Here is a 17,834-nt window from a genome sequence, read left to right as displayed (position 1 = left end):
GAATGACTCTGTCGAGCGTGTTTGTGTGTCTGAGTGTCCTACAGTAAAAAGAGAGTAGTTTGTAGTTCGCAGTTAAAGTATATTTTTAAAAAGAACCCTGGTGAAAGTCTTATCTATTGACTGAAACATTGGTTATAAGATCCAATTAATTGTTTGTGGAGTATTCAAGAACACCCGACACACTCTTCCTACTACAGTACGTGAAGGTCTCATTGTCCATGCCTTATATTTGCCTGTGTTGTAAAGTCTACAGTATAGGTCTTTGTTTTGAATCAATACCCTCAGTTTTAATGTAACAGGTGGCCTCAGATATATTGAATCAACTTAGAAGAAGAGGAAGAATAGGAGAAGACAGCTGGACTGAATGGCTCTCTGTTGAGTGTGTTTTATTTGTTAGTGTGTCTTATTATAGTACAAATTTATAGTAACAGGTCCTCCAGTACCGGAAGGTCTTATCGTCCATGATGTACTAAATCAAATCAAATTGGTCACATACACATGGTTAGCAGATGGTATTACGAGTGTAGCGAAAATGCTATTACAGTAGTCTTAAAATAGTACTACAGTAATACTAGAATACTACTACAGTACTACTACATTACCTGAAGGTCTCGTTGTCCATGCCTTCATTGCTGAGCAAGTTGTTCTGTAGGTAGAGCTCTCTGAGCTGGGTCAGGCTATCAAAAACCCCTGATGGGATCTTCTCCAGCTTGTTACTCTGTTAACCAAGAAGAAGCACAGACACCCAATCAAGCATCACATATCAGTATCACAGACAGGGAGTCATGGATTGCATGTAATCCGTTACATGTAATGGATTACAAAAAACAAACAGTAACTAACCTGTTATGTTACCAGAAAAAATATTGCAATCAGATTACAGATACTTTTGAAAAAATTTCAATATATAAAATATTCTGACTTCGAGGATTACTTTTAAATTCAGAAAGGATGTTTGCAAAAAACAAAGTTTACACCTTTCTGTTTTCTCAATGACATTCAAATCAGCATTGAAAAAAGGCTTAAGTTTGTTCCGCATGAGAGAGTCACCACAAGTCAGAGACCACTATGATGACACACCAAATGCGTTTGATGAATTGCGGAAAAAGAGCAGGAATGGGCTTTCGGGTAGGCTACAGCCCAAGCCATGTCTTGCAATGGTGCGACTGCTGTCGGCATCTAAAGATTGTCCAACTTGAATAAAGTTGACGGTATGGACGACAGAAGTGGTGCAACCTATGGGCGATATCGATATCACTTATTATTTATATCTACATAGCGCATTGATGTGAATCATAGAGCTGCTCTCTCATTTAGCTCTTGGCACCTTACGGATTGTGGTTGTTGTGGAGGGCTGTTTACAAATGTATACAGTGCCGTGAAAAAGTATTTGCCCCCTTTTCTCTATTTTTGCCTATTTTTGATACTGAATGTTATCAGATCTTCAACCAAAACCTAATATTAGATAAGGGGAACCTGAGTTTACAAATAACAAAAAAATGAAAAAGTAATTGCCCCGTTACACTCAACTGACCATCCTACCGATCCTCGACTTCGGTGATGTCATCTATACAATAGCCTCCAACACTCTACTGAACAAACTGGATGCAGTCTATGACAGTGCCATCCGTTTTGTCACCAAAGCCCCATACACTACCCACCATTGCAACCTCTACGCTCTCGTTGGTTGGCCCTTGCTTCATACTCGTCGCCAAACCCACTGGCTATAGGTTATTTACAAGTCTCTGCTAGGTAAAGCCCCACCTTATCTCAGCTCACTGGTCACCATAGCAGCACCCACTCGTAGCACGCGCTCCAGCAGGTATATCTCACTGGTCACCCCCAAAGCTAATTCCTCCTTTGGCCGCCTTTCCATCCAGTTCTCTGCTGCCAATGACTGGAATGAACTACAAAAATCTCTGAAGCTGGAGACTCATATCTCCCTCACTAGCTTTAAGCACCAGCTGTCAGAGCAGCTCACAGATCACTGCACCTGTACATAGCCCATCTGTAAACAGCCCATCTATCTACCTACCTCATCCCCATACTGTATTTATTTATTTATCTTGCTCCTTTGCACCCCAGTATCTCTACTTGCACATTCATCTTCTGCATATCTACCATTCCAGTGTTTAATTGCTATATTGTAATTACTTCGCCACCATGGCCTATTTATTGCCTTAACTTACCTCAGCACTCACTGTATATAGACTTTTTGTTTTCTTTTGTTCTACTGTATTATTGACTGCATGTTTTGTTTAATTCCATGTGTAACTCTGTGTTGTTGTATGTGTCGAATTGCTACGCTTTATCTTTGCCAGGTCGCAGTTGCAAATGAGAACTTGTTCTCAACTAGCCTACCTGGTTAAATAAAGGTGAAATCATTTTTTTTTTTTTTAAATACCTGCTTAAAGTCCAGACATAATCCCAATTGAGATATTGTGGCAAGACTTGAAACGAGCAGTCGCTGAGTTAAAGCAGTTTTGCATGGAAGAGTGGGCCAAAATTCCTCCACAGCGACAGGAGAGACTGATCAATAACTACAGGAAATGTCTCGTTGGAGTCATTGCAGCAAAAGGGTGTTGCATAACTTTGTTTATGAAATAAATGAAATAAGTATGTAATTGTTGTGTTATTTGTTCACTCAGGTTCCCTTTATGTTATATTAGGTTTTGGTTGAAGATCTGATAACATTCAAAAATTCTAAGATATGAAAAGGTAGAGAAAATTCGAAAAAGGGCTAATTGTTTTTCACAGCACTGTATGTGTATTTTAACTGAATAATAGTTTAATTGAAGAAGTTTAAGATACCTATCAATCATTGTTTTTGCGACCAGTGAAAAATGTGCTCTTGCAACAACTGCATAGTTCGGATCCCAGCCTATGTAATATAAGTTTGAGGGTGTCATAGGCGTCGTAAGGATTGGACCAAGGCGCAGCGGGTAAAGTGCTCATCTTCTTAATTTATTTAAAGAAAACACTTAAACAAAATAAACAAACGACGAAAACAGTTCCATAAGGCTCCCAGGCTATCCAGAAAATAACCACCCAAAAAACACAAGTGAAACAAACACAACTAAATATGGCCTCCAATTAGAGACAACGACAACCAGCTGCCTCTAATTGGAGGTCATTGCCAAAAACCCAACATAGAAATAGAAAACTAGATTTAAACATAGAAATAGAAAACATAGAACCTAAACCAAAAACACCAAAACACACAAAACAAACACCCCCTGCCACGCCCTGACCAAACTACAATGACAAATAACCCCTTTTACTGGTCAGGACGTGACTGAGGGAGTTACCTTCTAAACTACTCTGTGGTATTGTGCTCCATACTGTCAAAAACAAGTTTAATTTAAGAAGACCACGAGTGGGGCTTTTATTGCTCAATCTAATTCGTGCTAATAAATAAAAAAATCCATAGGCCTAACGGACACATGCTCAAACTTCTGTACTTTTGATAAACTTAAAGGGGCAATCTGTAGTTGCTACATCCATTTTTGGATTTATAAATGAATAATATATATTGTACCCATTGATTCTTTAAGAATATAACTTATAAATGCCTCATGAGCTTAGTTCTACTGTCACACCCCATGAGAACCCAAAATATAAGCTTGTTTTTCTCCAATGTTAGTGAACATTGTAAATGTAAACAAACACTGTATAGACTCAAAACATGGTTAAAAATGTTTTTGATATCATGGATGGTCAGTCCTTGCATCCATAGCTCTGTCTATTAATCTGAGAGTGGTTACATTTCTCAAGGCCCATCTCTCAGCTTTTTACCAAATAGAGGTGTGGTGACCGCTTTGCTATTGTTTCAACTGTGGATTCGCCCTTTAAACAGCTGCAAATTATCGCAATATCAAATTCTCGCCAACAAAACGTAAACAATAGGCCAATAGCAAATCCAGCATATTTAGCATACATTTTTTTACTTGCAAATAATACTTTTTGGTAGTGCTTAAAGCATGCCATTCCATGAGAGCAGCATTTATTTTTCAACTCGAAGCAATGAGCCCAATTAGTCCTCCAAGACAACATAATCATAAACAACAGAGTAGGCTAAAACGTCCTTGGTTTTTGGGTAATGCTCAGGTAAAACAATTTGGCTCATCTATACTTCCATAATTCCAATCCTATGCTTGAAAATCAAGGGGTATTAAAAGTGTGTCAATCTAAAAAACAAAATATTTCCTTAGCTTTCTTATACCTCCTAGATATAGGGCAGACACTTCAAAATCTTATTCCTCACAATTTTGTTTTTGACTGTTTGTTTTGCCATTTATTAATGACCTATGGTATGACCTATGGTATGACCTATGGTATGACCATCTTAAAACAATTCCATACGTTAGCTTAGTATGACCCCCCCCACAGAACCAATGCATGAAGTCAAATGCAACATCCATTGATGGCCAGCTACATGAACTATAACATAGATATAGATGTCATTCAATTGGTCATATTCCTTTTAGTCTTTTTCTAATGGCTTTTAAAGGCTAAGGGAAAAGTAATCAAAAAGTAACTGAAAGTAATCCAAAAGTTAATACTGATTACAATTTGACAGGTAACTAGTAACTGATTACATTTAGAAAGTAACCTACCCAACCCTGTATATAAATCAAGCGTTTTTATGCATTTGTTAGATATTAGAGTACTTACATGGGAATATCTAGACAGTTTATAAACAGAGATCAACTTGGCGGTATGAATGGGGAGTGAGCTCTCAGGATAGGTTGTTATTGTGTGAGGGCTGTAGCTACTCAACTTGATTTCACAAGCTCACCTTCAGATGGAGGCGGTAGATGGAGGAGGGCAGGCTCCTAGGGACGTAGCGGAGGAAGTTACTGGACATGATGAGAACCTCCAGGCTGTCAGAACCGTTAAACATGTTCTCAGGTAGCCCTGCATCTGTTAGCTTGTTGTCATGGAGATACACTGACCTGGGGTGGTTAGGACATGGGGAATGCATGAAATTAGTGGTCTGGAGTGGAGCAAAGGGGAAAGATAAGCGATGGGTGATATGCTTTTTTATGAACAAAGCAAAGTAATTAAATGCAATATAACACCTACAGCAACATAAGACGTTTTTACTGTGAAAATGTAATCCTCCTATGCCCAACCAACTACCTACCTGCTCACCCTCTCTCTCACACACACACACACGCACACACACACGCACGCACGCACGCACGCACACACACACATATATACATACATACACAGACATTGACCGCTTACTTCAGTCCTGGCTTCTGACCAAATGTGTACGGGTAGATCTTCGTGAGCAAATTAGCGGCGAAATCAGCACTGACCAGTGAGGGAGGCAGGTGTTTGGGTGCTGTGGTGAGCTGGCAGGGGAAAAAAACAGAGGGAAAGAGAGAGAGAGGTATTATGTTACTCTTCTTTTGTTTTCTCCTGTTGTACTGACCACAAAATGACCTGTATGTGCTGGCAGTGAGGGGTAATTTACGCCACACAGACAATCATTCTCAATTGACCTTGGAACATTGACGGATGAGTCAAAACAAATGAACATTTCAGTACATTTCATAACTGTTTCCCTCCCAAATTATGCCAAGAGGGAGTTTCTGCATTGCTTGAAATGGCTATGACAGGAGAAATAGGAGAAACTACCACAGTGGTAGCGAGCTTAACTTGACACTCTTGGTTTCAAAAGGGTTATTTGGCTGCCCCCATAGGAGAACCCTTTTTAGTTCCAAGAACAACTCTTTTTGGTTCCAGGTAGAACAATTTTGGTTCCAGATATAACCTCTGTGGAAAGGGTTCTACATTTAACCCAAAATGGCTCTACTTGGAACCAAAAGGGTTCTACCTGGAACCAACAAGTGTTCTTCAAAGGGTTCTCATAAGAACCCTTTTAGGTTCTAGATAGCACCTTTCTTTCTAAGAGTGTAGCGTTACATAGCATTATATTCTATCTGTCCCCTTTTCAACATGGTTTATGGATAAAAGTAACATGGGTGTCTTTGAAGCTTGGTTCACTGTCTACCACCTCTCCTGCTGGCAACAGCAGCACAGCTGGCAAGGATACAGCATCATAACAAAATAGAATAGGAAATAATATACATTTCACGCAGAATTGTACTCTGACGCACTAAGAATAAGAGATCCAAGGTTGAAGATCCAATTAGGGAAGGAGAGGGAAAAAGTTCATTCTAGAACAAAAAAATACAAGTCGGGGTCTCAACGTACTGTTGAGAGTGACAATAGTAGAATACACAAGGTGCAATTTCAAAAATGTGGTTGTGCATCAGCAGTTTTTCTTTTGTTATGTCAGTCACTGACAGTCACTAAATTAGCCCATGTTGACTGGTAAGTTTGTCTAGCAGCCAGCTATCTAAAAATGTAGTAATCATGGTTGAAAAGTGGACCATTCTATACACACGGGAAACTGTTGAGCATGAAAAACCCAGCCATGTTGCAGTTCTTGACACACTCAAACCAGTGCGGCTCTACTCTTTGAAGAGAGACACTGTGTTATGGCTTTAGCCTGAGTCATTACATATCTGTATTGCTGAATTCTTGTGGATGCAGGACTTTGGTTGTCTCAACCTTAAGACCATCCATCATGTTTTTAAAATTAGGATTCCAATAGGAGTAGAACCAAATAAAGGTGTGAAGATGGTTTCAGAGAGCTCCATGATGACCTAGCAGTACTTTTAATGAGCACAGCACACTATACTGTATGCTACTCACTCCTGGGAGAACTGATTATATATTAATGACTACCACAAGTGAAAACATGTACTGAAAAATGTTTACATGGAACTATATTCCCCTGGTTCAAGTTATGTCGCAATGACGGAAGAATAGTGATGTGTTGATTTGTTGAATGTGTAAGGTCTATGTTTACGGCTGTGTTTAGAATTAATCACCTTGTTATTGGCCAAGTACAAGTAACTCAGTTGTTCCAGCACTGTAAATCCTTCATCTTCAAGGCCTGAATACACACACACAAACACAGACATACAAGAAAAATAGAACATGGAAAATGTTATTCAGCCTAAAAACATATACAACACAGAAAATAAAGATCAGACTGATTTGTTTTAGTGAATAGACCTGGACAGCATATAAGAGAAAATAAAACAGTAATCATCATTTTAATTAGGTATACATTATTAATGGAGTGGATCTAGAAGAACTAGAGCCCACACACTGGTTGAATCAATGTTGATTCCATGTCATTTCAATGAAATTGCATTGAACCTATGTGGAATAGATTTAGAATTGATGTCTGTGCCCAGTGGGCAGTCTCTTAGCCAGATTAATAAATCAAATCCAATTTGTCACATGCGCCGAATATAACAGGTGTAGACCTTACCATGAAATGCTTACTTACAAGCCCTTAACCCCCTTTTTCTCCCCAATTTCGTGATATCCAATCGGTAGTTGCAGTCTTTTCCCATTGCTGCAACTCCCTTACGGACTCGGTAGAGGCTAATGTCGAGAGCCATGCGTCTTCCGAAACACAAACCTGCTAAGCCGCAAAGCTTCTTGACACACTGCTCACTTAACCTGGTAGCTAGCCACACCAATATGTCAGGATGCTCTCGATGGTGCAGCTGTAGAACTTTTTGAGGATCTGAGGACCCATGCTAAATCTTTTCAGTCTCCTGAGGGGGAATAGGTGTTGTCGTGCCCTCTTTACGACTGTCTTGGTGTGTTTGGACCATGATAGATTGTTGGTGATGTGAACACCAAGGAACTTGAAGCTCTCGTCCTGCTCCACTACAGCCCCGTCGATGTGAATGGGGGCGTACTCGGCCCTCCTTTTCCTGTAGTCCACGATCAGCTCCATTGTCTTGATCACGTTGAGGGAGAGGTTTTTCTCCTGGCACCACCCTGCCAGGTCTCTGACCTTCTCCCTATAGGCTGTCTCATCGTTGTCGTTGATCAAGCCTACCACCGTTGTGTCGTCGGCAAACTTAATGATGGTGTTTGAGTCATGCTTGGCCACACAGTGGGGCAGTATGCGATTGGAGTGGATCTAGGGTTTCTGATGGTGTTGATGTGAGCCATGACCAGCCTTTCAAAGCACTTCATGGCTACAGACGTGAGTGCTACGGGTCAGCAATAATTTAGGCAGGTTACCTTGGCGTTCCTGAACACAGGTACTATGGTGGTCTGCTTGAAATACAGTGGGGCAAAAAAGTATTTAGTCAGCCACCAATTGTGCAAGTTCTCCCACTTAAAAAGATGAGAGAGGACTGTAATTTTCATCATAGGTACACGTCAACTATGACAGACAAAATGAGAGAAAAAAATCCAGAAAATCACATTGTAGGATTTTTAATGAATTTATTTCCAAATTATGGTGGAAAATAAGTATTTGGTCAATAACAAAAGTTTATCTCAATACTTTGTTATATACCCTTTGTTGGCAATGACACAGGTCAAACGTTTTCTGTAAGTCTTCACAAGGTTTTCACACACTGTTGCTGGCATTTTGGCCCATTCCTCCATGCAGATCTCCTCTAGAGCAGTGATGTTTTGGGGCTGTCGCTGGGCAACACGGACTTTCAACTCCCTCCAAAGATTTTCTATGGGGTTGAGATCTGGAGACTGGCTAGGCCACTCCAGGACCTTGAAATGCTTCTTACGAAGCCACTCCTTCGTTGCCCGGGAAGTGTGTTTGGGATCATTGTCATGCTGAAAGACCCAGCCACGTTTCATCTTCAATGCCCTTGCTGATGGAAGGAGGTTTTCACTCAAAATCTCACGATACATGGCCCCATTCATTCTTTCCTTTACACGGATCAGTCGTCCTGATCCCTTTGCAGAAAAACAGCCCCAAAGCATGATGTTTCCACCCCATGCTTCACAGTAGGTATGGTGTTCTTTGGATGCAACTCAGCATTCTTTGTCCTCCAAACACGACGAGTTGAGTTTTTACCGAAAAGTTCTATTTTGGTTTCATCTGACCATATGACATTCTCCCAATCCTCTTCTGGATCATCAAAATGCTCTCTAGCAAACTTCAGACGGGCCTGGACATGTACTGGCTTAAGCAGGGGGACACGTCTGGCACTGCAGGATTTGAGTCCCTGGCGGCGTAGTGTGTTACTGATGGTAGGCTTTGTTACTTTGGTCCCAGCTCTCTGCAGGTCATTCACTAGGTCCCCCCGTGTGCTTCTGGGATTTTTGCTCACCGTTCTTGTGATCATTTTGACCCCACGGGGTGAGATCTTGCGTGGAGCCCCAGATCGAGGGAGATTATCAGTGGTCTTGTACGTCTTCCATTTCCTAATAATTGCTCCCACAGTTGATTTCTTCAAACCAAGCTGCTTACCTATTGCAGATTCAGTCTTCCCAGCCTGGTGCAGGTCTACAATTCTGTTTCTGGTGTCCTTTGACAGCTCTTTGGTCTTGGCCATAGTGGAGTTTGGAGTGTGACTGTTTGAGGTTGTGGACAGGTGTCTTTTATACTGATAACAAGTTCAAACAGGTGCCATTAATACAGGTAACGAGTGGAGGACAGAGGAGCCTCTTAAAGAAGAAGTTACAGGTTTGTGAGAGCCAGAAATCTTGCTTGTTTGTAGGTGACCAAATACTTATTTTCCACCATAATTTGCAAATAAATTCATAAAAAATCCTACAATGTGATTTTCTGGATTTTTTTTCTTCTCATTTTGTATGTCATAGTTGACGTGTACCTATGATGAAAATTACAGGCCTCTCTCATCTTTTTAAGTGGGAGAACTTGCACAATTGGTGGCTGACTAAATACTTTTTTGCCCCACTGTATGCATTTATTACAGACTCCGTCAGGGACAGGTTGAAAATGTCATTGAAGACACTTGCCAGCGCATGCTCTGAGTACACGTCCTGGTAATCCGTCTGGCCCTGTGGCCTTGTGAGTGTTGAGCTGTTTAAAGGTCTTACTCACATTGGACTGTGGAGAACGTGATCACACAGTCTTCCTGAACAGCTGGTGCTCTCATGCATGCTTCAGTGTTTTTGCTTGCCTCAAAGAGCGCATAGAAGTAATTTAGCTTGTCTGGTAGGCTCATGTCACTGGGCAGCTCGCGGCTGGGCTTCCCTTTGTAGTCCGTAATAGTTTGCAAGCCTTTGATGGTTGCAATTGGCCATGTACTTTTTACATGTGGTTGTTTATCTACATTAGTTGAATGCACTGACTTATTTGTTTATTTGGATCCCCATTAGCTTTTGCAGCAGCTACTCTTCCTGGGGTCCACAAAAAAACACAAAAGACTGATACAATAATAGACAAGGAATGTCACACAAATTTGAAATACAACAATATACAAATAATGCAACAAAAAATAATACAAACAATACAACAACAAAAACAATGTGTGCGTTAGAGAGTGTCTGTGTGTGCATGTGTTTGTTTGTTTTTTAATCAGTTTAAATGTAATTTTACCATTTGTGTAATTGGAGATGGAAGGGAATTCATGTTATTTTTGATACAGTAATAATTCTCATAGAAACTAGGAGAACCAGTTAATCTCTCGTCAATCCAATGTTATACCTAGGAGTTTACTTTCCTCAACTTGCTCAATGGTCACACCCTTTATGTATAACTCCTGTTGAGGTGTAGGTCTTAGAGAATGTTATAAACCAAATCCAATGCTTTAAGCTTTAGATGTATTTAAGACCAGTTTATTATTAAACAACCATTCTGAAACTGACTGTAACTCCTTATTTAGAATTTCATTGAGCTCACTGGCTTTGGGTGCGGACATGTAGAGTGTGGAATCATCCGCATACATAGTCATTCTAGCTTCGTGTATGACCAGTGGCAAATTATTTGTAAAAATAGAGAAGAGTAACGGCCCAAGGCAACTGCCTTGGGGGACACTGCACTGTACATATCTGATGTTAGAGAAGCTTCCATTGAAGAACACTCTCTAGGTTCTATTGGATGAATAACTCTCCAACCATTGACGGCAGGTGATGTAAAGCCATAGCAGTGAGTATTTTCAATAACAATTTATTATCAATAACATCAAAGGCTGCACTGAAATCTAACAATACAGCTCTAACTATCATCTTATTATCCATGTATTTTAACCAATCATCAGTAATCTGAGACTGTGCAGTACAAGTTGAGTGCCCTTCTCCATATGTATGTTGAAAGTCAGTAGTTAACTTGTTTTCTGAAAAATAGCATTGTATTTGGTCAAACACAATTCTCTTCATCAGTTTACTAAGAATAGGCAGCATACTGATTGGGCGGCTGTTAGAACCAGCAAAGGGTGCTTTACTATTTTAGGTTCATCATTATTGACGCATAACAATTGTTTTTCCTTCTCGCCCACACTAACTTGACCTAATTCAAAACAGCAATCATTCCCTGTCATTATTTCATTATTATTGTTCAATGTTGTAATTTCCTTTCTGAGTCTTTCCACTTTACTAGTAAAATAATAATTGAAATGATTGGCAATATCGAAAGGTTTTGTTATAAATTACCCATTAACTTCAATGAACGATGGAGATTAATTGGGTTTTCTTCCCATGATATCATTTAAGCTACAGTACTCCAGTCTTTTTCCATAGTGTTTTATGTAATTTATCTTTGTTTGATAATATCATTTCATCTTCTTTTTGTGAAGTTTAGTCATAACATTTCTCAATTTACAGTATGTCAACCAATCAGCTGAGCAGCAGGTGGTGGTGTGCTGGTCACAGCTACTCATATATAGACTTATACGAAAGCAAGCTTTGCTTTTATACTTACAAGACCATCCGGCTTGATTGAGCGAGCTGTTTTGTCTTGTAGTAATGTGGTGCCAGCCTGTATTTCCTTACCCTTTACACTCATGGGAATTAGCCTATGGATAGGGCTAAATGTAAATGTTTCTTACAGAAGAAATATGAAAAGCATATGCATAACCATGGTAACAATTGAAAGGGAACAGTTTCAAGATTATAGGAAAAGTATTAGACCAAAGGTGAAGACACAACAATTCACCTGACAAGACTGAATCCAAACATTACACTGTTGATTTTCTGTGAATTTTAAATTAACTGTACTTTTTTCACTGCATTTGTTGATAACCAAATCTGAAAATACTCTGGATACATTTAGTAACATGATAAAAATAATATTGGAAAATGTGTGGTCGGTGCAACATAAGGGTTTGAGTGAGAGGACTAACTGGTGTCTCCAAGTGGCCACATACTTATCCAAAGTGTGGACAGTTCCTAAGTCATTTCAATGCACTTTTATGACTCAAATTAGAGTCTTCAATTTCAAGGAGCTTTTTTGAGCTCTCCTAGCTGTGCCGTTGAGGAACTAGAGCAAACTCACTTGTAGTTGTTTTGTTTGAAATACAACCCTGAATCACCGCCCTCACACAATTACTGTTGTTGTTTACACAATCCAAAAATGTCCATTATAAATCGCAATCTGGGTCAGGTGGGTATAATTTGAAAGCCTGTTCTATTGCCAACATGAGTTGTAAAGTATAAGTTATAAAATACGATATTACACTGTTAGGCTTTCACAATGCAATTCAGGGAAACAGATCATTTTGGTGTGCATAGAAAGGAGTCATTAGTGCTTTCAGGTGCGTGTGCAGCGGCAAATTCTCTTTACAATAGACAAACATAAACTCATTCTGTTCAGAACAACTAAGGGTATGACGCCATGTCATCTTGTAACTGTACATCAAACATAGTGATCATAAACGTTGAAACTGTAAGTCAGCGTTCCCCAACCACCGGGCCGCGGACCGGTACCGGTCCGTGGGTCATTTGGTACCGGGCCGCAGAAAAAGAATAAATAACTTACATTATTTCCGTTTTATTTATTATCTGAGTCTGAACAATGTTTTATTTTGAAAAATGAACGCGGAGCACAGACACCTTCTCTTATACACAGAAATAAGATTGTTATCCCGAGGGAGATCGCTGGCCAGAGTGTTTGAGTTACGAGAGCCGCTGCAGAGACTTCTCTCAGAAAAAAAGTCACCCCTGGCAGCACATTTCAGTGAAGAGGAATGGGTCGCAAAACTCGCTTACTTGTGCCACATATTCAACCTGCTCAATGAACTCAATTGGTCACTTCAGGGGAAAATGACAACTGTCTTCAAGTTGGCAGATAAAGTAGCTGCATTTAAAGCCAAACTGGATTTGTGGGGACGGCGTGTGAACAGAGGTATATTTGACATGTTTCAAACATTCGCGGGGATTTTGGAAGAGACTGAGCCCGAGCCTTCATTGTCCCAGCTGGTGCGCGATCACCTGTCTTTGCTTTTAAAAGAGTTTGAGCGCTACTTCCCAACCACAAAAGACCCACGAACTGCCAAGGAATGGATCCGCGACCCATTTGTCAACAAACCAGGTGAATCCAGCATGTCTATGCAAGAAGAAGATCAACTGCTGGAGATTGCAAATGACGGCGGCCTTAAAAGTATGTTCGAGACAACAACTCTGCCGGTGTTCTGGATTAAAGTCACGGCAGAATACCCTGAGATCGCCACAACAGCATTGAAAACCCTGTTGCCATTTCCAACATCCTATTTGTGTGAAGCGGGATTTTCTGCAATGACAGCAACCAAAACAAAATGACGGAGTAGACTGGACATAAGCAACACACTTCGGGTGTCATTGTCTCCTATTACCCCTAGATGGGACCGTCTCGTTGCAGAGAAACAAGCTCAGGGCTCCCACTGATTTAGCGTTATGGTGAGTTGTATTTTTCATTCACTTTATATTTGTTTTTGTGTTGTATCTTATTTTTAAGGCATGTTTAAATGTTACCATAGCGACCAGAGAGTGTTAGGGGGCAGAGAGGATGTTACTCATGTTATGTTGTTGGTGCGATGTTACGAGGACGCTGCTAATAAAGGTGCATACGAGTACACAGTGCATTCACATTTGTTATTATATTTAAAAAATACCACAGTTTTTATGCCGGTCGTATCATTTTATTTTGTGTATTTATCCGCCACACCTTAAAGGCCGGTCCGTGAAAATATTGTCTGACATTAAACCGGTCCGTGGCCCAAAAAAGGTTGGGGACCGCTGCTGTATATGATATGAGTTTTATGGTAGCTAACTTCCCCCCAACATTGAACACCCCCTAACTTCGGACACTCTCTAGCGGTTAGAGGATTAAATCACCTCAAGACCAACATTTAAATGGACTGGAAAATAACGGTAACTTTTGCGACTGAAGACACCCTTCTATCTAGCTGACCACCAATTTTCATTGCAATTTATGTTAGTTAAGTAATATATATATATATATATATATATATATATATATATATATATATATATATATATATATATATATATATATATATATAGAGTATATAGTACATGTGTGTATATATATATATATATATATATATATATTACTTAACTAACATAAATTGCAATGAAAATTGAAATTTCAGTGGAAATACTACTACTATCAGCTTTTTGATAAGCAGTTTAGCAAAAAAAATATGTCCCGTATTACCGGCATACGGTCTCCAGTTATTGGCCACCTTACTATTTTGTTCAATTACAAGATATATCAGTTTAATTTTGTTCAAAAAAAGAGACACCAACCTCGTATCTGAAGTGTTTACTAGATAGTTGACTAGTTCGCTAGCCTTCCGGTGAAAAAAATAAATACTTGCCTGAAATCTGTTAGCTATATTTCAGAGGTAAAAAGTTGGATATTAAATGATGTGTGGTCTGTTGCGCAGTCGAATTTTGCAATATGCAGCGTGTCCCACAAAATGTGTGTATATATATATATATATATATATATATATATATATATATATATATATATATATATATATATATATATAGAGTATATAGTACATGTGTGTATATATATATATATATATATACACACATTTTGTGGGACACGCTGCATATTGCAAAATTCGACTGCGCAACAGACCACACATCATTTAATATCCAACTTTTTACCTCTGAAATATAGCTAACAGATTTCAGGCAAGTATTTATTTTTTTCACCGGAAGGCTAGCGAACTAGTCAACTATCTAGTAAACACTTCAGATACGAGGTTGGTGTCTCTTTTTTTGAACAAAATTAAACTGATATATCTTGTAATTGAACAAAATAGTAAGGTGGCCAATAACTGGAGACCGTATGCCGGTAATACGGGACATATTTTTTTTGCTAAACTGCTTATCAAAAAGCTGATAGTAGTAGTATTTCCACTGAAATTTCAAACATGCTAATTGCTAACCCGTTAGCTAACATTTTTACAACACCAATAATCACAAAACATTGATGGCTTCATCACAAGATAATACTGTTGAAGGTAATATATTTCTTAAATGTTGTTGAATATGCTGATAATATGGGGTGCTACGCTATGGTGTGAAGTGCACATTTGGCTTGCTTGGATAACGTCAATTATTTACTATAATCCTCAACCTCTCATCTTCCAAAATAGTCCTCTTAACTTACAGCATTTCCCTCGCTTAGTCAACAAAACATTTTCTAAATAATTGTACCATCTAAATCGCTATGAAATATATTTTCAATAACAAAAATATAGTTTTTACAGCTGTTTGAAGCTGGTGGATTAAAATGAAAGTTATTTTCAGTTTTGGTCCACCAGCTTCCAGTGGTGTAAAGTACTTAAGTAAAAATACTTTACTTAAGTCGTTTTTTTATGGGTATCTGTACTTTACTATTTATAGTTTTGACAACTTTTACTTCCACTCCACTACATTCCTAAAGAACATATGTACTTTTTACCCCCATACATTTTCCCTAACACCCAAAAGTACTTGTTACATTTTGAATGCTCAGGGAGGGCAGCAATATGGTTCAAATGTATGCACCTATCAATGTAATGAGTTGTCATCCCTACTGCCTCTGATCTGGAAGACTCACTAAACACAAAAAATGTGTTTGTAAATTATGTCTGAGTGTTGGAGTGTGCCCGTCTGTCCATAAATTTTAAAAACAAGAAGATCGTGCCTTCTGGTTTGCTTAATATAAGGAATTTGATGTAGAATTGACTTATACTTTTACTCAAGTATAACAATTTAGTACTTTTTCTGCCACTGTACTTAAGTACATTTATAACCAAATACTTTTAGACTTTTACTCAAGTAGTATTTTACTGAGTTACTTTCACTTGAGTAATTTTCTATTAAGGTATCTAGAACTTTTACTCAAGTATATTTCCAAGATGGCGTAGCAGTCAGACGTCTTTGTCCTGTCGTGTCCCTTGTATATATCTTTTTACATCCTTTTTCTTCGCATATCTTTTTAAAATATTTTCCTAAACCTCAACTTTTAAATAGTCTCCTGCAACCCGCCTCACCCAATGTGGCGTGGATCTGTTTTTTTTCTTTCTAAAGTATTTCTATTTACTTCGGATCTGGAATCCCTCAACTGAAGCTAGCCAGCTAACTACCTACCAGCTATCAGTCAGCAAACCATTGCTAACGGTCATTAGCTAACCTTTAGCTCGGAAAGCTCTCGCCAGTTCGAACAACGTGACTCAAACCAGAGCATAACGGACCTATTATTATTTTATATATTTTTTTCCCCATATCCCCGGATTCCTACCGCAAACTCTGAACATTTTCATCTGGATCTTCGCAACAAGCTAACCGCAATCCCGGGTGATTACTCCTGGCTAGCGTTTCCATCACGGAGCAAGCACCAATTAGCCTGAAGCTAGCTCGGCCAGGGCTCCTGTGCTACCACCGAAGCCCACTCCTGGGCTACAATATCCGGACCCCTTCTACTGCCGGTACGGGGCACGGAACCCCGCCGATCCTCTACGACTGGAATACCGACATAATCTGCCCGAGGATTCCAACAGGCCCCTCAGGCGCGACGTCCGCTGAAGGCCCATTCTGCTAACCGGCCTGCTAGCTATCTAGAGCTACTTGGAACCCTAGCCCCGGTCTGCCAACTGCTTGCTTGCTAACCCGGACTGCTAGCTTGCCAGCCCCGGTCTGCTAATTGCTAGCTTGTTTAGCCCCGGCCTACTAACTTTTAGCTTGTTAGCATCGGCCTGCTAACTGTCTGAATCGCCGTGTCCCCAGTCAGCCCAACCAATCACTGGACCCATATGTTCACTTGGCTACGCATGCCTCTCTCTAATATCAATATGCCTCGTCCATTACTGTCCTGGTTAGTGATTACCGTCTTATTTCACTGTAGAGCCTCTATCCCTGCTCAATATGCCTTAACCAACCATGTTGTTCCACCTCCTACATATGCGATGACATCACCTGGTTTAAACGTCTCTAGAGACTATATCTCTCTCATCATTACTCAATGCCTAGGTTTACCTCCAATGTACTCACATCCTACCCTACCTTTGTCTGTACACTATGCCTTGAATCTATCCTATCGTGCCCAGAAACCTGCTCCTTTTACTCTCTGTTCCAAACATGCTAGACGGCCAGTTCGTATAGCCTTTAGCCGTACCCTTATCCTACTTCAACTCTGTTCCTCTGGTGATGTGGAGGTTAATCCAGGTCCTGCAGTGCCTAGCTCCACTCCCACTCGCCAGGTGCTCTCATTTGTTGACTTCTGTAAGCGTAAAAGCCTTGGTTTCATGCATGTTAACATTAGAAGCCTACTCCCTAAGTTTGTTTTACTCAATGCTTTAGCACAATCTGCCAACCCGGATGTCTTAGCCGTGTCTGAATCCTGGCTTAAGAAAACCACCAAAAACCCTGAAATCTCCATCGCTAACTATAACATTTTCCGCCAAGATAGAACTGCCAAAGGGGGCGGTGTTGCAATCTACTGCAAAGATAGCCTGCAGAGTTCTGTATTACTATCCAAGTCTGTACCCAAACAATTCGAGCTTCTACTTCTA

The 17,834-nt window shown here is 39.8% G+C and overlaps 1 protein-coding gene across 1 annotated transcript in view; it reads right to left on the bottom strand.

The window, feature by feature from the left end:
- LOC106584060 (podocan) overlaps positions 1 to 17,834 on the bottom strand; it is a 31,751-nt gene that overhangs the window by 7,124 nt on the left and 6,793 nt on the right. Inside the window, exons 4-7 of the mRNA XM_082967916.1 lie at positions 6,912 to 6,976; positions 5,254 to 5,363; positions 4,799 to 4,955; positions 603 to 718 (exon numbers count right to left, since the gene is read on the bottom strand). Of these exons, the coding sequence (XP_082824042.1) occupies positions 603 to 718; positions 4,799 to 4,955; positions 5,254 to 5,363; positions 6,912 to 6,976 (448 nt within the window). The remainder of the gene's footprint in view (positions 1 to 602; positions 719 to 4,798; positions 4,956 to 5,253; positions 5,364 to 6,911; positions 6,977 to 17,834) is intronic.

Source organism: Salmo salar, chromosome 23 (genome assembly GCF_965601325.2).
Source record: "Salmo salar chromosome 23, fSalSal1, whole genome shotgun sequence".
NCBI classification, from domain to species: domain Eukaryota; kingdom Metazoa; phylum Chordata; class Actinopteri; order Salmoniformes; family Salmonidae; genus Salmo; species Salmo salar.
This window is presented reverse-complemented; position numbering and strand designations above follow the sequence as displayed.